Raw genomic sequence first — 21306 nt, forward strand, 5'->3', positions numbered from 1 at the left:
CAATTTCCCTGGGAACCCGGTTTGAGTTCTGAGTTCTGGGTTATGGAGGGTTGGAGGTATTTTCGATTTGGGGCTGGGATCCGGGGTGCATGGATTTGGGGGTGTTGCTAGGCTAGAGAGGGGAGTCTGGTAAACTCCACCAGCAGATGTTGGATTTGGACATGAGAGCAATGGGAAGCTGGCTCTGAGGCTTAGATCAGGGGGTGACAGATCACAGCGTTGGGGGTCTTAGTTCTGACTGTGCTTCGGAAAGGTTTGGAAAAGGCCCTCTGGAAGACAAAACCTGGAGCGAGAATGGAGAGAAATGGAGGGCTGAGACAGCCAAGAGGTGAGGGAGGGGTGTCCATGATGGGCTCAGATTCCAGCCCAAGTGGCCAGGTGGCCAGGTGGAAGGAGATGTCCTTCTTCATCATGCGCTGGTTTTGTTAACTTCTGTAACAAAGGTGGCTCAAGGTGACTGGGCTCCCAGGCACAGAGATCCACCCAGAGCTGTACCAGGGCCAGAGACTTTGGGCCCCTGGAGCGCCTGTCTCAGCAGCTCGTGTCCATGATAACCACACATTGTTCCTTGGGCATTTCCATTTCAAATGCTGTCCTTTTGTTGGCACGGGTTCCTGGGACATATTCGGTGTTTCCATCTTTTAACTGGGAAATGAGACTGCAGGTTATGCAGCTTGGGTTGGGGCCGCGGAGCTGGGGAGACCAAGACCACTTCCAAGACTATAAGACCCACATGGGTGGCGGGAGTGGGGGCGAAGGAAGAGAATGCACAGGACTTGGGGCCAGAACACGGGCTCCAGCTTCTCCTTTTGCCCGCGCCCTCGCCTCTAGGGGTTCCCCTTCCTCATCTGTAGCTGGCGGTGACACACTGTCTGGGACCCCACCTTGCAGACAGCAGAGCTGCCTGCACGCGGTGACTGCAAGTACGGACTGTCCCTGACCGGGGCTCTCTGCGAGCGGACAGCCGGGCATGCGGGAGGGCTGGGGGGCCGGGAGGCGGAGTGCGGGGGGCCGACGCCCCCAACCCTGCGGGCTCAGAGTCCTCGCTTCCGGGAGGGGGCCGGAATGGGACCCTATCGGCCGAGGTGCTAGGCATGCGTGGAGAGACCAGCCCGCGCTGGCAGCTGTGCACGCTTTGGCTGCCGCCGTCAGCTGCGTGCGCCACGGGGAAGGGGGGGGGGCCGCGGTCCCGGAGTGAGGGTCCCACAAGAAACGTCAGGGACCTGCAGCCCCTCGACTCCCAGGGGCGAGCGCTGCTGCTTCCTGGGGGCGCCGCTGCAGGCCGAGTTCAGGAGGTGAACTTTCGAGGGGCACACTGGCACTTTCCTGGAGGTATCATCATACTTCCGTTTTTAGAAAGTGCACGAGAAGAACGACCTACACCGGCCAACTTTGAGGTTACCGCTTTGCAGAGGAAAGTGGCTCCGCAAGCGTCCCTTTAAGGCGTTGGGCTTGCCCCAGGCATTCTGCCCCTCGCCGCTCCCCGTAGTGCCCCTCCGAGAGGCCGGCTTTGTGCGCTCGCCCCGCCCCACCGCAGCCCCGCCCCTTGCGCACGCGCACTGCCAGTGCCCCCCCCCAACGCCGCCTCGTCCAGCTCGGCCCGGCTCCCGCCCAGGCGGCGGCGACGCGACGCCCCGAGCGCCCGCCCCGCCGCCGCGGCCGGCAGGTAAGCGGGGCCGCCAGCGCGGGGACAGCACCCGGGGTGCGGGCGGGGGCCGACGCCGGCTGCCCCTCGGGCCGCCCCGCCGCCGCACGTGTTCCGGCGGGCCAGGCCCAGGTCCCGGCCCAGCGCCGCCGGGCCCTCCCCGTGCAGGCGCCCCGCGCCCCCACCGCCTCCCTTCCGGGTGCCGGCCCTGCGCCCCTCGTTCGCACCCGGCCCCCGGCGGCGGCCCCCTCCCCGTACTCGGGTCCCGGAGCCCCTCCCCAAACGTACCCCCCGGGGACCCCCAGCGCCCACCCGTGCAGCCACCCCCCAGCTTCTGCTCCCCCAGCGGCCGGGTGACAAGCCCTCAGCCCGGGGACTGTGACTTAATTCCAGCAGCCAGCGCGCGTCTCCCCTTGCTGTCCTCTGCTCGTCTAAAGAAAGACCCCAGACCCACCGACTGGTGCCTGGCCGTGGCGCGCAGACCAGCCTGCTCTCCTCTTCTGCAGAAACAGCCCCTACCCCGACCTGCTGCTCGCCCTCAGCCCAGGCACCCAGGCCCTGTCTCTGCCCTGAGAAGCCGGGCTCCCCAGGTGCGGTTCGCCCTCCCGCAGCGAGAGACCCCGGCTCCTTCCGTAGCGCCTCGCACCACCTCCAGTCTGGTGTGAGCCATTTTGGGTGATGTCAAGACGCTCCCTACTAAGCTGCTCATACCGGTTTCTACCCACCCAGGTCCGTTTATCGAGCCCTTCAGACACACTGGCAGGTGCTGTGCCAGACGCTGCCTCCGAGGTTGGCCCGGTCCCCTAGAAGGCAGATAGGTAAGCTAGGATGGAAGCCGGCTGCAGAACAGGTGGGGAGAGCGGCGTTCCCCCTCACTCTTTTGGTCTGACCACCTGCAAGTCATCAGGTTGCCTCACCTGTGGGCCCAGTCTCCCGGGTGGAGTCCAGGAGGCTGCATTTTACAAGCAGTGCAGGCGAGCACTCAGGTTTGGGAGGCTCAGCCTTGGGTGGTCAGGCTCACCTGGGTGAAAGACCTGTGAGTGTTGAGAGGGGGCAGGTAGCACGTGCCCTGGAGGCCGTCCCCACAGCACAGTTGCCTTTACCTTCTTGGATTCCTTGAGGAGCTAGTACCTAACCTGCTGCCCAGTTGCTTCCCCAGAGTCACCTGAGTGTTAATGGAAAATGCAAGGCTTTTCTCCCTCTCAAGTGGAAACCCGGGGCCTTGAGTCAAGAAATTGTCTTCTTTATGGTCCCCCTGATTTTTTGCATGTTCATGTTTTGCGAGCCCAAGGGATTGGCGGATTGGGTTTGAGCTGGGAGGGGTTCAACACCTTTTCTGTGAGAGGGTCTGATGTATTCCCTGGTCCTCACCGGAGGGCAGGTAGTTTGCTGGGAGTCACACCCCACCTCCTGGTGGGTCTCAATTTTTATGTTAAAAGGAGCAGCTCTGGGCTCCCTGAGCTGCCCTGTTTAGCCCAGAGGAAGCCTCTCTGTTCCCAGTGCAGTTTCTCCCCCACACCTCACTTAGCTCCTGTTGATACCTTCTTCAGATGTTAGGTTTTGTGAAAGTCTTTCCAGCTCTTTTCCTTAGCTCCCCCCACCCCACTTGTCCATCCCACCTAGGGGAGGGCAGCACTTGGGTTAATAGGCACTGCCAGGTTGCACTAAATTTAATCACCAAGCAGCCAGCATTTACTGAGCACCAGTTTTGTGCCAGCACTTTTGTCCCTGGGTGCCATTATGCGACCTGCCCCTCCCCCGCTCTGGTACTTGGGCTTTGGGTGCAGCACGATCCATCCTTGGGTAGGAGTCCTTGCTACAGGTAGCCAGCAGGGGCCACGTCTGTGCTCTGCACGGCTGTGTTGCATTGTAATTTTTCTTCCTTCCTCTTGGATGAAGACTTTGAGACATGTTCTTTTTTGATGGCTTCCATTTTCCCTTGGTGTGACAAGGAGTTGTGCAGGCTTTCGGTTTTAAGTGCCAAGCTAGAATTTACACTGTAAACTCCTTAGATTAACGGTAGTGCACACGTCCGGGAATTGGATGGCCAGCGGTGTCTGTGAGGATGCGGTCCGTGATGCTCCCCCCCCCCGTTTCAGAGTCACCAGGTGTGCTTCTAGGAGACACATCCAGGTTCTGGAATCCTGTGCGACAGCAAACTGAGTCGCTCGCTGTACGGGTAGCTCCCATTGTCACGCTGAAACCTAATTGAGCTGCAGTCTTTTCCCTCCTGCAGCGCGCGAGCTTGCTTGCAGCTGATCTGTGTACACTTCAGGCTTCAGCAAGCAGGCACGGCTGGCCCTGGGTTGCGCTTCCCGGCTGCGTTTTGTAGTCGCCTCACCAGGGACAGGGCGCCTTTTGAGCTGCTAGGGTTCTGGAGGCAGCCTTGTGTCTGCACCCGGCGACAGGGAAGCCCCTGGGAGGTGCAGAGCACTGGGGGGTCACCTCTTGTATATTTTCAAACATGGCAGTTAAGCCCTGTTGCATCATTTGTGAGGATTTGGATGAGTTCCCAAATTTCTACACCCTGAAGCTCAGTCTCCTGCACTTTTGGTTGGTTTGGGTTGTTTTTTTTTTTTTTTTTTTTTTTTTTTTACGTTTCAAGGGCTCTCTGAAAAAAATTGTGTTTTGTTTGCCTAGACGGGCTGCATTCCTACTGACAAGGATAACAGTAGGGAGCACCCTTGAAGGTGGGGCCTTGGATTTCTTTGACAAAAGGGCCCTGGGCAGGCTGTTTTAGCATCTAAAGAGTGTTAGTGCTGAGTTAGGCCCACAGATAGGATAGGTTCATCTGGAACAGTGTGTCTGCTACAGGGCCAAGCGAGGAGGGCAAAGGTTTTTCATCCTTTTTTCTGGGAATTAACTTGTAAAATATGGTTTGTTTATTGGTCTCAGTCCCCCCTGTAGGTTTCGATTAGCAGACAGTTCTTTGCACTGGGAGTCTTCGAGTGGAGCTGTGAACTCCTCTGCCCGTGTCCCCCTGCCTGGTGGGCTGTAGAGCCATGGCAACGGAGGAGAAGAAGCCAGAGACAGAGGCCGCCAGAGCACAGCCCACCCCTTCCTCCTCGGCCGCGCAGAGCAAGGCACGTCCCTGAGGGCTCTGGGGGAACTGTCAGGGGGTGCCTAGGCTGAACACTCCTCGGAGATGCTTCTCCCTCAGACCCTGCATTTTTATTCATCGAGCACATACCTACTCGGTGTTTGTTTACCGCGCTGGAGATGTCCAGACCTGTTCCCTGGGGAAGGGGCTTTATCAAAAACATAGATCCTTGGTCCTGATTGTAAGATTCTCTGTGGGACCTAGAAAGCCTCTCATGAAGCCCCCTCCCTGGTTCCACAATTCTGGTTCCCAGGAAGGTTTGCCAACCCCTTTGGTGGACACCAGGCAGCACATGTGGGCCTTTGAGCAAGGCTGCAGCTGTGTCAGATGGTGCCTCCGGTCTCGTTGAGGGTGGGGTGAGGCCTTGAGGGGCCTCCGTGGTACTGTGGTTCACAGTGGTACTGTGAACATATTTTCTTTTCCTTATGATTGTCTTTTTTTCCCTTTTTCCCCCCAAATAAGTCTCAGTTTTAATAAGATCCTCTACACACACACTTGCTACTGAAAATTTAAATAGCATAGCACATAAACAAAATTTTATTACAATTTTTGAAAACCAGAAAATCTAGCATTGAGCTGGCCTGGTGGAGTGGGGGCACTGAAGAGGGGGCTATAGGAGAAGCAGGGCTATGGAGGGGAAATAGCCCAGATTTAAACCTGTCCAGTTTGGAAGGCGACTTCCAGAAAGTCTAGTAGGCCCTTGGAATATGGATTTGGAGCTCAGGAGGTGGGTCTGAGCTTGAAACCAGCACAGTGGCTAGTGTTTGATGACTGGTACTGTCTCTTCAACAGCCTACCCCTGTCAAACCAAACTATGCTCTAAAATTTACCCTGGCTGGCCACACGAAAGCCGTGTCCTCTGTGAAATTCAGCCCGAACGGGGAGTGGCTGGCAAGTTCATGTACGTATCACTAGGGCCTCAGCTCTTACCAGGGGCCGTCTGAGCTGCAACCAGAAGCCCGGGACAGCGGGAGGGCTTGCTTTCTAACGCTGCTGCTGGGGCATTGCAGCAAGGCATGTGCCCCTCACCCTGACTGGGGCGCTTGGCTGCTCTGAAGTGATGGGCCTGGGGGAGAGGGGAAGAGCGCGGGCAGCGGGTGTCTGAGCGTGGCTGTTCGCTCTGCATGGAGCCTGTCCACGTGGTGCCAGAGGGATTTGCACTGTTACCAGGACGCTTGTTGTGGGAAGCCCAGATTTTGTACTCGGGATGACTGAAGCACCCCATTTCCTTTGTCTTCCTTTCTTTCAGCTGCTGATAAACTCATTAAAATTTGGGGAGCGTATGACGGAAAATTCGAGAAAACCATATCTGGTCACAAGCTGGTAGGTGTGAGCCCTGCATGCTGAGGTTGGCGGCAGGCCACTGTAGCTCCACTGGTCCAGGGGGGTGGGGCCCATCCCCAGGGCTCCTCAGGTTAAGATCTAAGCTCCCCCCACCCCGCCCGAGTTTTTTGATAGTTGTTTGCCTCTTGTTTTTTAAGCAAATACTTTTGACCTTCCCAGAAAAGTTTCATCCTAACTGCAAGAAAACACACTTCTCCTTTGGGGACCATGTAGTGATCTGTCTTGTGGTCGGGAGTAGCTAGAGGGTTTGGATAGTGGAGCCATGTGCTTATTTATCTTTAGACGGATGTTCTGACCTTTGCTGGTTCACTGTATTTTGTCCCGTCAATGTGGTGACCCTGTGTTTTTGCTCCCCAGGGGATATCAGATGTGGCCTGGTCGTCAGATTCCAACCTCCTTGTTTCCGCCTCAGATGATAAAACCCTAAAGATCTGGGACGTGAGCTCGGTAAGCTGCTCTGGGCCTCCCTCCCGGCAGAGCCCCTATGTGTGGACAGGGGGCACGGTGTGGGAGTCCGAGGGCGGTCTGGGGACCAGCTGGTCATGGGCGGCCCCGCTTGGTGGGAGATGTGCCATCGGGCCACTGTGGGCTCGGTGTTGAAATAACCACTGGGGGTAACTTAGTCTGACAATACTTGGTTTTAGGGAAAGTGTCTGAAAACCCTGAAGGGGCACAGTAACTACGTCTTTTGCTGTAACTTCAACCCCCAGTCCAACCTCATCGTCTCGGGCTCTGTAAGTGCGATGCCTCCGGGCGTGGGGGCGGTACTTTGTAGCCAGCGGCTTGGGAGTTGAGCCTTGAGTCTTCTCTGTCGTGCTGGGAGACGAGGGGGTAGTGGTGGCAGGTCTTGGGTTCCAGCGGACCGGTCATCTCCCCCTCCGTATGGAATGGCCTTAACTTCTTCTTTTGTCTTCAGTTTGATGAAAGTGTGAGGATATGGGACGTGAAAACAGGGAAGTGTCTCAAGACTCTGCCTGCACACTCGGACCCAGTCTCAGCTGTAAGTCCCACCGAACCCTGGACACCGCACAGCAGGACAGGGTGATGGCCAGGGAGAGGACACTGGGGACCCTGAGAGCGGTCTCCCTGTCCTGGGCCTGTGAAAGGACAGGTGGGCGAGGGCCTGGGTATGGTGTCCCCAAACTGAATCCTGTGGGACAGGTAGGGCGGCCAGGCCTGGAAGAGGGCCATGCATTGGGAAGTGAGTTCGGAGTGGAGCTGGCTTTGATCCTGGGGTGGTGGTGGAGGAGGTTGAGATGACCTGGCCGAGGGCGAGAGCCAGTGGATGGCGGAGCCCCAACGAGTGTCCTCTGTGTGTGCTCCGCGTCCTGCCTTGTGCACACGCCAGCAGTGTGCAAGATGAGTGTGCGTGGTTAAAGTATCCGTTGTATCACAAACCTCTCCACTTGAAAGTGGCCAAGAGATTCCTTTCTTTGTCAGCAGAGAGCCTGGGCTTGTTTCTTAGCCAAGTTTGCCTTTTTTTGGAAAGGGGAAGGGATCGTGTAAACAGTGTGCTTATTCTTACTGAGCAGATGGTCCTTTTCACTTTCTGAAATCGTGTAGGTGAGTGATTTGAAGCATTTTCAGCCTCGGAAGGGCTTTTCTGCCCAGCCGAGACCACTTGCAGAGCCTGGATACGTAGAGGAACGTATCGCATGCTGGTTGCAGTGGCCTCGAGGGGCCCTTGCCGCCCAGAGGCCTGGCCAGCGCCTGGGGCTCTGAGGAACGCGGTGTGCTGTGGACACAGGGCCCGGCCTGACCGGCGCTCTCCCCTCCGCTGTGGACTCCCAGTCCGAGGGGAGCACGGTGGCGAATGTGGGAAGGACCCGGGATGCGAGCGGAAGGAAGGCCAGGAGTCGCAGGAGTGCAAGTTGGGGGGCGGGGGGGCTCTCCGCCTGAGCAGTCGTAGGGTTTGTAAAGTTTGCATTTCCTATGGAAGTGAATGTACTCCTTTAAGAAAAGGCAAACAGTGGTAGCGAGGAGAGAGTCAGACTCTCCTGAGGCCCCCGCCCTGCCCCCCCAGGCCTACTGCTGGTCCCCGCATTCCAGTTCCGTGTCTTCCACCGGATGTCCTCTCGGTGGTGGGGGTGCAGCACGGCTGCTGTGCGGCCCCGTGGGAGGGGTTCTCCGTGCCCGGACCCCGGGGGGTAGTAGCAACCTGTGCCAGGCACCCGGTGGGTGTTTGCTTGTAACTCGCGCTGCACAGCCAGGAGTGCAGTGAGCATCTTCGTTGGACAGCTTCACCTCGGCGTGCCGTTTCTGCGGGCGAACTTTCGGTGGGCATCGTCGTGTGAAGGAGGCACACTGAGCTTTCCAGCAGATGCGTCTAGGAGCTGGAAGCCTCACGGCGTGTACTCCGCTGGCTGCCCCATCCCCGCCCTTCCTCCCACCTGAGTGGCCCCCTCAGCCCTCGCTGCAGCCTCTCGGCCTGTAGATTTTCCCTGTACTCACCCTGTTTCCTGCTTCGCTGCTTTTACGTGAGCTCACCTGTCTGCCAGGTGTGCCCCTCCCCCGGCTGGAGGGAGGTCTCTGAGTGACTGTCATCTGAGTGCGGACTTGGCATTCCCCTTAGGGTCTCACTTACTGCCTTTTCTGTGTCTTCGTAGTGCTTATGTTTTAACTGTGGGGATGTGTAGGGCGCCCTCGTTGCCTTTCACGCCCGACCGTTGGTGGGATGGAAAAGCCAAGCTGCATTTGCCAGTGGGGAGTTCCCGATGTGGTTGGGAACAAGGCAAAGTATGAGGTTGGCATGGTAGCTTCCAGGGACCCATGTCAACTCGTTAGTGTCTGGTACAGTGGACCGTGATAGAGTATTTTGCAAACCCAAAGAAAGGGAGAACGTGGTTGGACAGATGGCAGCGAGTTAGAAAGACTGTTACCTTGAGGGGCTGACGAGCGGGTGGTCATGGTTAAGTAGCTGGCCTGTGAGCCTGTCCTGCCAAAACCACCGGTAGGGATGGGAGGACAACAGAAAATCCTCTCGAGTGTCTCCTGGAGAGCATGCGGGGCCCAGCGGTCCGGCACAGAGGCCGCCAGCTGCGCGCTGTGGTGCAGCCCATGAAGTGCTGGGAGCCCAGATCGAGACACGCCGTGAGCGTCAGGTGTGCTGTGCGTGCTCAGCCTTCAATGGTCCCGTGGGACAAAAGGGAGCCAGAAGTGTCTCGTGGGTGACTTCAACACCGGTCACATGTTGGGGTGGGACCGTAGAGACTTTGGGTTAAATAAAGCCAAGTTCATCCCACCTGTTGACCTTCCTGCTGCAGCTACTAGAGCATCGTCCTTGTGGCAGGCGGGGCCCGAGTCTCTAGACCACAGCTTCTCTGTGTCTCCTGGCCCCGTGTCACCTGCGTCCACTGAAAGTGTGTCAGCCACTCTGGGGCGTGGCGTTCAGTGGAACGAGCTCTCAGGTGCTCCTGGGCGCATGGCTCGGCCCCTGGGGACGTCCAGCAGTGTCTGGAGGCAGCTTGGCCCTTGTGAGTCGGGCAGGTGCAGCCACATGGGCAGCCCTGCAGCCAGAGAGACTGGGCTGGTGGGGTGGTGGCGCCAGGGTGGAGGCCAACTGACCCAACAGGCGGCCACGGGCCCACCCCACCTCCTGTGCTGTGCGGTCTCACGTGGAAAACGTGGCATGGGTAGCAGGGAGTGAGCCGGTTTCAGCAAGGTGCTAGTTGTTATAAAAAGGCTTATCCTGGATAAACTCTGCCCGGGACTGAAATAAAAAAGGTAGAAGTTGGCGATAGTCTCATCTGACATCGTGGTTCCTTTACTTCCGCTGGGATTCCACCGGGAAAGCGGGAAAGAAACTCGAAGATGGTTTAGTTGTGAGACCGGGGCTTGGCTGCAGAGGTGTGTGTGGCCACGGGGGCGGAGGGGGCTGGGCCTCTGGGTGACAGAAGGTGCGGGGAGTGGAGGCCAGTCGTGCCCGGGGGACCAGCCCACGGGGGAGTCACCCCCACTCCGAGGTGTGGGGTTCAGAGCGGCCTGGATGTCGGGCGCCCGGGTGCCTGAGGTTCCCGGTCTTTGTGGCAGGCAGGGAGACGCGCCTGCGTGCATTCTTCTGGTGGTTACCCAACAGGTGGGTTTTTCTTGGTTTAATGTGAGGTTAGGGGAGGTGGTTTTTGGCCAGGTCGCCCTGGTCAGGCCGCCTCCATGGCAGCAGCAGATGCATGCAGGCACGGGCTCTCCAGGCCCGGCCTCTTCTCTCTCGGGCTTGGTCACTTGGTTCCATTTGTTTCTTTTCGAGGATACATTTTGTAGTAAGCGATTTAGCTGCTCAAGACGTGTTTGGGGTTGGTTTTCCTTCTAAGTTTAGTCATCCATTGTGAAACAGAGGGCCTGCTGCTTGAGACACCTGGTAAAAATCACTTTATCCGTGCCGCTCGAGTATCTGTCAGCATCGGCAGGAAATCCGTAGAGTTTGAAGCGCGTGGTGGCTCCGTTGCTTCGTCAGTGTTAGGAAGACGGCGTGTTTGTCAAGGGCACTTGTGAGTAGGAGGGCTGCTCAGGTGGGCAGGGCCACGTAGTCTGTGTGGACCACTTGGAAGTAAGTGTCTTTTTTTCCTCCACTCTGTTCTCAGGTTCATTTTAATCGGGACGGATCCTTGATAGTGTCCAGTAGCTACGACGGTCTCTGGTAAGTGAAGACATTTACTTCATTGACTCAGCACGTTTACGTAAAGGCCGTGTTCTGGCCTCTGCGGGACAGCAGTGAAAACGGGGCAGGAGGAAGCCTGTCCCCGCGAGGGGCTTCTGCTGTCGTGGGCTGTGGCAGATGGACAGACACATGGCCGGAGGGGGGCTGCTGGTGCAGGGAGGCTGGGGAGGCGTTCCTGCTTCAGACTCCGCTCCTTGTGGGCGCTGGGGGCATGCGGGCCCAGGACCAGCCTCACGTCCCGTGGAGGATGTGGCGTGGAAATCCTGCCACAGAGGAGGTGAGGAGGAAGGGGGGGACGTGGTTTCATGTGGAATGTCCTGTGTAGCCTGACTGAGTAATGCTTGGACAGCTTGGACTTTGTAACCTAAGTGTTGAGGATTCTGTCGGAGGCACGAGGGAGGCTGTAGAAGGAAATGTCCGTTTAAGTCGGCAGACGCTGTGCTGGGGGCACGCGGGCAGGGACAGCCTCCTGCCCGTCTGGCGTGCTCGCTGCTCACTGTGGGGAGGCCGGTGGGTAGCGGCCCCCAGCTGCATGATGACCCGAGAGGAGCTTCCCAGTTACGAGAGAGAACAAAAGCAAGGCTAGGAATCAGTCTATATTTAGCAAAAAGGAAACGAGAAAGAGGAAATGGGGTAACATAAATCATCTAATGAAAATGCCACAGAAGGAGTGAAATGTGCCGCGCTGGACATCATCACGGCAGCTGGACACCCTTGCTGCAGTCTGTCAGGTTGTGGGAGAAACCAAAGGGTGGGCGAACGGCGTCGGCGGGCGCGAAGTACAGAGCAGCGTCCGAGTCAGCGGGACTTACAGACGGAGCATGTGTCGTCACCCCCAGCCCTGAGGGGACGCAGAGCGAGCCGTGCATAGCTGGCAGGAGAGGCCCGTGCACCGCAGCCACACGGCCGCCGCGAGCGCACGCAGGGCCTGGGGCCGTGAGGACAATGGGGTGGGACGCATGGCTTCGCGGCTTTGAGACGTCGACAGGAGAGCGTCCAGACCCGAGCGACCCCGTGGCTGTGTATTTGCTGTGTGCGCAGCATAGCGTACGTTGTGTCCCGTGAGCCCGGAACGATCTCGGGGTTGCCCATGGACAGGGTTTGAAAGCTTTCTACAGAAGAGGGAGAAGAGAAAAATTACAAAGCTGTGTACTTACTGAGGCCAGCCCAGCAGTTAACCCTAGAAGCTCCGATAAGGAAACGGAAGATGAGCAAGATGGAGGCAGCGGGGTGCAGACGTAGCAGGCTCTGGGGAGGGGAGAATGGGGCACGTTTGGGGAGCCCCCGTTTGCTGAGTTGGCTGAGGAAGGTCTGCGCACGGCCAGTGGAGCTGAGCTGGATCCTGGACTTCCAAGGCTGGGAACCTGTTCCGACCACAGAACAAGGTGGGGGCCCCTGATCTGATGCCCCTGGTGGAGCTAGTGTGACCCTTCTCCCCAAGCTCCGTAGTGAGTCTGGAAAGAAATCCATGGAGGATGCTTCACTCAGGAATATCGATGTCAGGATTCCAAAGGAATCATTTGCAAGCTGATTCCAGCAGTGCCTCAGAAAATAGTAGTCCATGACTACGTGGGTTTCTCGAGCAGTGAGGGTTGTAACAGCGATTGACATCAGGAAGTCTGTAATCTGATGTATTGTGTCAACAAAGGCAAACCTCCATGATGTGTCACTGGCAAGAGGCCGGGCAGGCGCTCCCAGTGGAGACTTTAACGGTGTGGCAAACTGTTCACTAGAAGTTTTGTAACGTTTACAACGTGTGGTAATGTGCGCTAAAAACGTTTCTAGTTAAATCAGGAGCAGACCACGCCCATCTGCCCCTCATCCAGGGTGTTTGGAGCTCCTAGTTAACGGGATAGAGCTTTATCTCTTCGTAGAGGGTCTGTTTTTCGAGAGTTAGGAGTCACGGACACGGCACTTGATCAGCACTGACTCCACCCTCACGGCGGCCCTGTCTCCGGCCTCGCCACCCTCACTCGGCGGCGGGGGGGGGGGGGAGCCGAGGCCGGCTGAGGTCTTGCTGGTTGTCCCCAGCGGCGTGGGTGGGTGGCAGCCGGAATCTGTGCCATGCGGCGGGCTCCGGTGCCCCGGCTCTGAACCGCCAGGGTTCAGAGGCCCTGTCACTGTAGCACCCAGCCCCGACGGGTGCCTGCTGCAGAGGGGGGCTCCTTCCCAGAAGAAGGGCCTGGTGGGGCAGGCAGAGTGGAGCTGGTCCTAGGAGCAGGTTGCCGGCCCCGCGCCCACCCCCAGTGGTCAGGGAGTTAGCAGCACGGGAGTGATGCAGGATACTGTCCCGGGCCAGGGCATCCCCCGGTGGGGGTGGGAGGCTGGGAGAGGACGTTAGGAAGGTCAGGTGGCACCCTGTGAGCCAGTGTCCCCGCTGCTGGGCGTCTGTGCCGTGGAGGGGCAGGCGACACGCGCGTCTGCTGCTGAAGATGTTTGCGTGGACGGAAGTCACAGACACGCTTGAACTGGCACGTCCGTTCTGGGGCAGCAGCTCCTCGAATACGTTCTCTCGCTCCTGAACTAGAGGAACATCCAGAAGATCCCATACGATGCTCTAGTTCTGCGGAAACTCCCGAGCAACCGCGTGCTTGGAATGTTTGTGCCGGAGAACAGGGTGGGCTCCTGGCGCCCTCGGCCGCAGCCTCTGTTGTCCCCGTCGCGGTGACCATGCCTCTTGTGGCGGAGCGCATGAGAACACGCGGGGGCCCTGTGAGCACGGCAGGTGAGCGGTGTGCATGGTCCACGCGGCGCCCGTTCTGGCCCCAGGGCGGGGACCTCGTTGCTGAAGGAATGATGGAGAACAGTAAAGAAAACTGAAATGTGGCTCATTGTGTGTTAGTCTCAAAATCAGGGTTTGCTTAGGAGCCAGAACGCCTTGAGCTGCTTGTCCTGACTTGCTTTGTAAAAACTTCCTATTTTTGCGTTGCAGTCGGATCTGGGACACCGCCTCTGGCCAGTGCTTGAAGACGCTGATCGGTGAGTGCCGCCGGCGCGGGCTTTCCGGCGGGCTGTCCCTCCCAGCGGCGGTCGCTGTTCCCTGTCCTCCGTCATGTGTGCTTTCTGGGGGAGGGCTCCTCCCTCACCGACCAGTTCCAGCTCCTGGCAACTCCTTCCTGCTGACCTCTGGCACCGTGACGTCCCCTCTCCAGGGGGGGCCCCGTGCTGTGTTCCGTCAGCCCTTGCTTGGGACTGCCTGGCCGTGTCCTCTGAAAGCCCCGTGAGCCCCTCAGACCCTTGGTGGGGACTCTCCTCAGATCATTCCTTGAGCAAGACTTGATTGAGCCCCGGCCCTGAAATGCATCCCATCTGCCAGGGGTGTCACGGGCAAGCCCGGGGGACAGGCAGTGGGGTCTCTGCAGATGGGTAGGGGTCAGCTGTGGAAAGAGAAGCAGGTGTGTGTGTGGCTAGAGGGTGGGTGCTGGGCCCCTGCAGGGCCTGAGCCCCTGAAGGCGATGGGGAGGCAGCCCTGGGAGGATTTTGAGAAGGTGGATCACCTTGGGTCAGCCTGGAAGGTCCCTGCAGTTTCAGGTTTAAGTGTGAAATAGGGCAGTGGTACAGTTCTACGCTGCGGGCAGGCGAGAACTGGGTTGTGGGCTGGGGGAGGGGCCCACGACCTGCCGGGAGGTGCGGCCTTCGAAGCTCCGCACCCTTCCCTGGGCAGTCGGGAATGCGTGTGGCTTTACGCATCAGCTGGGGTCACCTGGGGCTGCCATAGCAAAGCACCCCAGCTCAGGCGACTTACCGGAGATTTATCCCTGCATCCTCGACGCCGGCCTCCGAGATGCAGGTGTGGGCGGGCCTGGTTCCTCCTGCAGTCTCTCCTCGACCTTCCTGCTGTGTCTTCCCATGGCTGTCCGTGTGTGTGCAGCCCTGGCGTCCAGTTCTTCTCTTGTACAGACGCTGGTCAGATTGGAGTAGGGTCCCCTGTACTAGCCGCATTTTAACCGAGTCACCCCTTGCAAGGCCGCGTCCCCACATAGAGCTGAGATACCGGGGTTAGGGTTTCAATGTGAGAAGTTTTGAGAGGGTCGCGGTTTAGCCCATGACGGTGGCATTTGTGTGGTTTTTGCTTTATGAGTTTACCCTTCTGATGACGTGACCTCACGCTGTGTCCCCAGCCTCCGTCCCCAGAGGCCTGGCACAGCCACCTCCACCGGGTGGGAAAGTTCCATCGTTCGCGCCACAGGAGCTGCCTGGCACTTGCTCCGTGTTAAGCGTTGACGTTAACACGTAATCCTCACGGCCAGCCCGCCCCACAGCCGGGCGGGAAGCGGAGGCTCGGAGAGGCTCGTTAACTAACCCAAGGCTGGGAGCAGGCAGGTACCAGCACCAGGTCTTGAGCCCACACAGCGTCCGCGGGAGAAGGGGCGGTGCGTAACTCTGTCCCCAGCCCGTTTCTAAAGGCAGGTCCACAGGATTAGAACTTTTCAGACCCAGCGAAGCTTCGGTCCTGGAGCTTGGGTCAGAAACACCGGCATTACCTCGCCTTGTCTGAGTTGGGGGCCTGCCTTCCTGGTGTGGCCCCTGTGTCCTGAGGAGGGCCGTCTGGCCTCACGCCTTTTCATGTGCCTTTGCAGTGTCTGGGACGTGTCGGAGGGAGCGGCGGCCCCCGGCGTGCGGTGGCCAGGGCCCTGGAGGTGGTAATGCGGCCCGCCGCTCTCCCCTGCTCGGCACCAGGGTGCACGGCCTCGGTTCTGTCCTTCTCACCTGGGGGGAAGCGCGCTCCTCCCGATGTGAGGGTCACAGGGCTGTCATGCAGCGGCAAGTGCCGGCCTTGGCCTGGGCGGCCCCTGACGGTGGCTCTTACCGGCATTCCCGGGCCGCCCGGGGTGAGCTTTCAGACCCGAGTATAGAAGCAAGGATGCGGGTATCATGCCAGCAGGGTTGTTTCTAGAGGGGGTTTACAGACCTTTTGCTCTAGTTAGGTGGCAGAAAACATCTGAGATGATTCACCCGGGTCCTTTTTCCCTCAGTGGCAATACTTCTCAGTCCAGCGGGGCGTTGGCAAACTGTTTCACATGAAGAAATTGACCCTGGGTCCTCCTACAAACCCCATGTTGGTGGAAGGCCAGGCACCCTGAGTTTGATTGGCCACAGGCCCTTTGTTCCTAAAGCCGTCGTGGCAGAGGGGGTGGTCAGGCCCCCACCAGGGACCCGAGAAACATCGAGGAGAACCGGCCGTTGTGACCGGCGCCAGGGACGGGCGAAGGGAGGTGTGCTGGGCTCCTCGGGGACCCATCCTAGGTGGTGGTGTGGGCACCCGTGGCAGCGTCCCCACTCGGATGGCCCCATGTGGTGATGGGGGGCTGTCCTCCTTTCCTCCCCGGGCATAGGCCCGGCGCTCTTCCCATCAGCCTGTCTCTGCGTTTCCCATGCAGATGATGACAACCCTCCTGTGTCATTTGTGAAGTTCTCTCCAAATGGCAAGTACATCCTGGCAGCGACCTTGGACAAGTAAGTGCCACCGCTTCCCACGGGGCGGGCCGGGGACGTCTATCTCTTAGCAGTGTTGCACTTGTAGAGATAAGAGATGCCTAAGCCCGGTACGTGGTCCACGCTTCTGGTAGGTGTAGGCTTCTGGAATGCATATGCTGTGCTGGGGGCCGGGTGTCCGGGCTGAAGAAGGATTGGGGATCCAGGTTTCTCTGTGGCGACTGTGGGGCACGGGCAGCCTCTGAGCAGGTCTGGCTCTGCCCATGAGCACCTGGGTTTCACCCCAGCAAACACCGGGGCCAGTTTTGCCCCCTCTTGGGTGGGCCTTCAACCTCTGGTTGCCCTGTGTGCACTTTGGCCAGCTCTCTGGGGCCCCGAGCCTGGCCCCCAAGCTTGCCAGAGGGCCATGTGGTTGGCGCTTCTCAGCACCCTTGGGAAGAGCGAATTCCTGCCCAGGGAAGGGGGGGATTGCTTATTGCCACTGAAATCTGTTCTGGACATTTCTGGAACCTCCCTGCCTCCCTCTTGTAGCGGGAACGAGCCGCTGACTGATTCCAGGGGCACCCGGTAGCCTCTGGTTAGTGGCAGAAACGTGTGGGGCTCTCAAACTGTGCTCTCGGATGCCGACAGACGGCAGGCCCTGGCTTCGCTCCACATGTGCGCACATGGTGGGGGGTGGGCACACAGTGACTGCAGGGAGTCCCGGGAATGCAGGTGACTCACTGCCCCCCCCCTCTGCCTTCCAGCACGCTGAAGCTCTGGGACTACAGCAAAGGGAAGGTGAGTGCTGGGGGCAGGCTTGCTGGGACTGGGTTGTGCCGAGGCCCTGGGCTGTGGCTTTCGCTGAGCCAGGGTCTGAAGCAAGAAGGGCTAATGGAAGCCGTCTTCATTGGGTTGGCATAGTGTGTGTTTGTCAGACTCAGGATTTTGCAGCTCGCTAGGCCGCAAGTGAAGGCTTCAACCGCGTGGCTTTGCACCCTAGGTGTTTAGAGTGCTCTCAGAGCTAAGGTTAGTCGGCCGTGAAATGCCCGCATTCCAGACGCCGGGAATTGTCCACAGTGCAGGGAAATCGTGACTCAACAGACATACTGACGCTCTTGTCTTTGCAGTGCCTGAAGACATACACCGGCCACAAGAATGAGAAATACTGCATTTTTGCCAATTTCTCAGTCACTGGCGGGAAGGTAAGTTTTCTCCCAGCTCAGGAGCTTCTCGCCCTCCCAGCTGTCTCTCCCGAGAGGTGACCCTCTCATAGGTTGGCTTGTATGCCTTCAGGCGTTCCTCTGTGCCCGCAGAATGAAGTACCGGTGACTGGGACGGTCGGCTTCTCCCTCATGGAGGCAGAGGGTTCGGGGTGTGGGGCGCAGTGTTGTCTCTGTGAGGGTTCTGCTGCCCAGCCCGGGGCCCCAGTCATGTGCTCGCCTAAGCGGGACGTGACTCGAGTGGGTGGTGGCGTTCGGCAGACCCGGACGTGACCCTGAGAGAGTGGTGATTGGAGGAAATGATGCAGGTCCCAGAGGGCTGCGACGGCCCAGCGCGGCCTCCCGTTTCCCTGTGGGCGGTGCTGGGAGGGTGAGCGCCGCCCTGGGGCGGGCATGGACGTGTGGGGACAGGGACCCTTGCCCACGAGCCAGCTCCGACCTGGGTTTCTCTTGCCCGTCTTCCTGTTCCTAGTGGATCGTGTCTGGTTCCGAGGACAACCTGGTGTACATCTGGAATCTGCAGACCAAGGAGATCGTACAGAAATTACAGGGCCACACAGGTGAGCGCGGGGATCTGTGCCGGCCGCACACCCACGTTACACAGCGATGGTGTGCGTGGTGTGCGTTGTCGTGCCGCCGGCTTCTCGTGTTCTTTCTCGGCCTTCTGGTGGCCTGGGGGCGCCCCCCGTTTCGGAGCGGTTGGCTGGTGGCTTTGTCCGAGCTCCCGTCTGGCCAAGGTCGGGTCCGGCTTTAACTTCTCTCCATGGTCATCTTTCTGGCTGCCTGGCCTCACGGTCCATGTAGGCTCCGTGTGCAGACGTGGCTCGTGTATGTTTATGTGTGTCCTTCGTCGAGACAAGCGTGGGGCAGGGGACATCCACTGTGGGCTAGAGGCTCTGGTTGCTCTCTCACCCACCTTCTCCCTGGGGGCCTTGCGTTCTGCACTCTGAGCGGCCGCCCATGCTGGGCCCTCTGCCCCCAGAGGCCGCCCCTCTCCCCGCCTGCCCTCTGGGGAGAGTGATTGTCCGATCCTTTGAGTGCTCTATTGTCATCCCTTAAAGCCCCTTCTACCCACTGGGGACACGGCCTAGACCTGCAGGTCAGCTGCTACTTTTGTGTGGTCTGCCCACGTGGCTTAGCTCCTTGGGAGCAGCCCCGTGCCTCGGTTGTTTTTGGCCCACCCGCCACTGCATGGGCAGGACACTCAGCCCCTTTGCAGCTGCTCGGGATGCAGCTGCTCGGGAAGTGGGAAAGTTCTGGGGTGTAGCCCCAGGTGTCAGCTCATGGACTGTCACATCCCTGGCGGAGGTGGGGAGCTTCCTGGCGGAGGCAAAGCGTGCCCTGCGGAGTGTGCCTGGGCCCAGCAGCAGTGGGGGGTGGCGGGAGCGTGGGCTCTGGTCCCGGTGAGCACGGGAACGTTGTCCACGTGGCGAGACTGGGGCTCCTCTGTACCCGCTGGGACCCAGTGCGCTGGGTGCTGGGCCAGGTTCCACGACCCGCTCTGCTGCCGCGGGCCGACGCTGGTGCTCTCGGAGGCCGCTGTGTCATGCCGCCTGCCACCTTCCCACCGGCGTGGCCGCCTGCTGTGCTGCTCTGTGCCCCTGGTGTGCGTGGCACAGCACAGGGCTGTGAGCGTTGGGGGCCAGTGGCGGGGGCCCTGGGGGCGGTGGGAGTGCGACCCTTGGGCAGCAGAGCAGGTCTCTGCACCCGGGGGCAGACGTCGGCTCTGGTCTCTGTTTCAGACGTTGTGATCTCGACAGCCTGCCACCCGACAGAGAACATCATCGCCTCGGCCGCGCTGGAGAACGACAAGACCATCAAGCTCTGGAAGAGTGACTGCTAGGCGCTGTGGGCGCCGCGGGGGGACGGTCAGGAAGGTGCCCCGGCGGCGGGAGCGCGGTGTCTGGAAGGGCGCCCCTCGGTCTGGGCCTGGGGGTCGGCACGGGCCTGGATTAAGCCGCCTCTGAGGACGATGTGGTGGAGGGGGTGTCTACCACCAGAAAGTTCTAGAAGTTGCTGGTGACATTTCTTGCTGATCCCTCTCACACTGTCTGGGGAAATTTCTAGTCTGTATTGTGTCAAGCAGAGTCACAAAAATTTTTAATTTTTTATTACAGAAGGGTGAAGTTCAATTTATCATGAGTTGTGTTTTTTTCCAGTAAATGTTCTGTACCTTCTTTGGTATCTAAGCACCCAGTGCAAGCGCTGTGAGCCCCCGCGGCCGGCCCCCTTTGTCTGTTCAGTAGATGCTCTAGCGACGTGGTCCGTGGTCACCGGGTCCTGTAGTCGTGCCCAGTGTTGTTTCAAAGTCTTTCTGGAAAACGCAGAACACTGTAAGGTTATTTTCGTGTAAAAACCCTTTGTGTGGGAGTTCGTGGTCCCTGTGCCGACAGTGTGGTGTCGCGCCCGTAGCTCCCTGCGTCCCCCCCCGCGTCCCCGACACGCACGGCCACAAGCTGTGATACGAGGTAGGAGTCTTGCCGCCGCGCTGGGCTTCTCCCGCCAGGCCCGCGTGCGCTCGGCCCCTTCTCGAAAAGTCTCCTCGGTGGCAGGAAGTTGAGGATGGCCACGGGAAGGACTTGGCTCCCCTGTAGGTCAGGCGTGCGTTCCAGGGGGCCGGGAAGGACCCGGGGAAGTGTAGCTGGAGAGGAGCTGGCCACCCGGCTGCAGGAGACCCCGGTTCTGAGGCCCGGGCTCAGTCTGGGCTTCGGAACCTGCAGGCTTGCTGGGCGCCTTGGGGCCGGCACTGGGAGCCGCCCGCTCCGGCGCGCCTACATGGTGGTGTGCGTGGGAACCTCCCGCAGCGCGGTTGCCAACGGTTGGGGGGGGGGAGAGCGGGGCTGGTGCTGTGCTGATCCAGGCCTGGGACCCCTGCCCACACCCCCCTCCTCCACCAGCACCAGGTGGCTGAAGTGCGGGCCCTGCCTGTGCTGGGTCTGCGGATGGAGCCGCGCCCGCCCTGCCTTTCCTGAGGCCCTGAGTCCTGGGAGGGGGAGTAGGGGGCTGCCCTCGATGGGCTTCTGGGGCCCTTTCCAGTGGCCGCTGTCACTTGGACGGCGCTGACCATTCTGGTAGAAGGCATGTGGAAACTGGCTTCCTTCTGGTTCCCCGGCCTCTCCCCGGGAGGTGGGCAACAGGTGGGCTGTCCTGCTGGAGTGACATGTGGTCAGCGCTCGAGGGGCTGTGGGGGCGGGGCCTGGTTTGCCACATATTTTGGTAGGAAGCACGAAGGTATTGCTGCCCGCCCCTGGGAGCAAGGTGGGGGGGCGCGGACACGGAGCTCTGTGCCCTTGGATATAGTTTATTTTTTCTACGTTTGAATTCTCTGTTGTAGATTTGTGTAAAAATACATTCTCTTTTAAAAATAAAAATTTTCATGTCTTGTAATTTTGTCCCATAAGACTTTTTCACTTTTCTTAACGTGCAGTTCTTTTCAGGGTGGGGGCTGGAAGCTCACCGGCCCTTCTGCTGCTCAGGCGGCCCACTCTGGCGGAAAGCTCATAGTTACTAAAAACTACTTTTTTTTACTATGAAAGTTACTATTTGTGTTCATTATTGACATCGTAAAGCAAATAGGCAAGGATCATAAACCCCCTGGGTTTGTGCTACCACTGACATTTTGGGGATTATCTTCTAGTATAGTCATTAAAAATAAACTATTTTGGATCATTTCAAGCATATATGAGCATAGAACCTTGCTGGCTTTATCAGTCAACTTTAAAAAAGTAATTTTTTAAAGTTGTTTTTAAAGATTTTATTTATTTGACAGAGACACAGCGAGAGAGGGAACACAAGCAGGGGGAGCGGGAGAGGGAGAAGCAGGCCTCCCGCGGAGCAGGGAGCCCGACGCGGGGCTCGATCCCAGGGCCCTGGGACCACGACCCGAACCGAAGGCAGACGCCTAAGGACAGCCACCCAGGTGCCT

At 59.0% G+C, this 21306-nt stretch overlaps 1 protein-coding gene across 3 annotated transcripts; it reads left to right on the forward strand.

Moving 5' to 3' along the window:
• Nucleotides 1–1581: 1581 nt before the first annotated feature.
• On the forward strand, nucleotides 1582–19517 carry WDR5 (WD repeat domain 5). Of its 3 annotated transcripts, none has more exons than XM_028093423.2 (16): nucleotides 1603–1666; nucleotides 2039–2235; nucleotides 2375–2463; nucleotides 4541–4728; nucleotides 5538–5646; nucleotides 5995–6068; nucleotides 6447–6536; nucleotides 6734–6823; nucleotides 7006–7089; nucleotides 10667–10722; nucleotides 13676–13722; nucleotides 16125–16200; nucleotides 16926–16959; nucleotides 17289–17363; nucleotides 17854–17941; nucleotides 19124–19517. In XM_028093423.2, the coding sequence occupies exons 4-16, from the start codon at nucleotides 4648–4650 to the stop codon at nucleotides 19222–19224; spliced, it is 1005 nt and encodes a 334-aa protein (XP_027949224.1). In that variant the 5' UTR covers nucleotides 1603–1666; nucleotides 2039–2235; nucleotides 2375–2463; nucleotides 4541–4647; the 3' UTR covers nucleotides 19225–19517. The 3 variants fall into 3 exon arrangements, with proteins under 3 accessions (XP_027949225.1, XP_027949224.1, XP_087875114.1); XM_088018988.1 differs by having other exon boundaries at nucleotides 1606–1666; nucleotides 2152–2235; XM_028093424.2 differs by lacking the exon at nucleotides 2039–2235 and having other exon boundaries at nucleotides 1582–1666.
• The last annotated feature ends 1789 nt before the right edge of the window (nucleotides 19518–21306 follow it).

The sequence above is a fragment of the Eumetopias jubatus genome, unplaced genomic scaffold (assembly GCF_037043125.1).
Source record: "Eumetopias jubatus isolate StellerSeaLion01/CBP00866 unplaced genomic scaffold, mEumJub1_p1.0 scaffold_15, whole genome shotgun sequence".
Classification (NCBI taxonomy): Eukaryota; Metazoa; Chordata; class Mammalia; order Carnivora; family Otariidae; genus Eumetopias; species Eumetopias jubatus.

Bases quoted from the DNA above. Each gene is read 5' to 3' on its own strand.
- WDR5 (XM_028093424.2), top strand. From the start codon at position 4,648: ATGGCAACGGAGGAGAAGAAGCCAGAGACAGAGGCCGCCAGAGCACAG. The intron at 4,729-5,537 runs GCACGTCCCTGA...TCTCTTCAACAG, and splicing joins CCTCGGCCGCGCAGAGCAAG to CCTACCCCTGTCAAACCAAA. The intron at 5,647-5,994 runs GTACGTATCACT...CCTTTCTTTCAG, and splicing joins GGAGTGGCTGGCAAGTTCAT to CTGCTGATAAACTCATTAAA.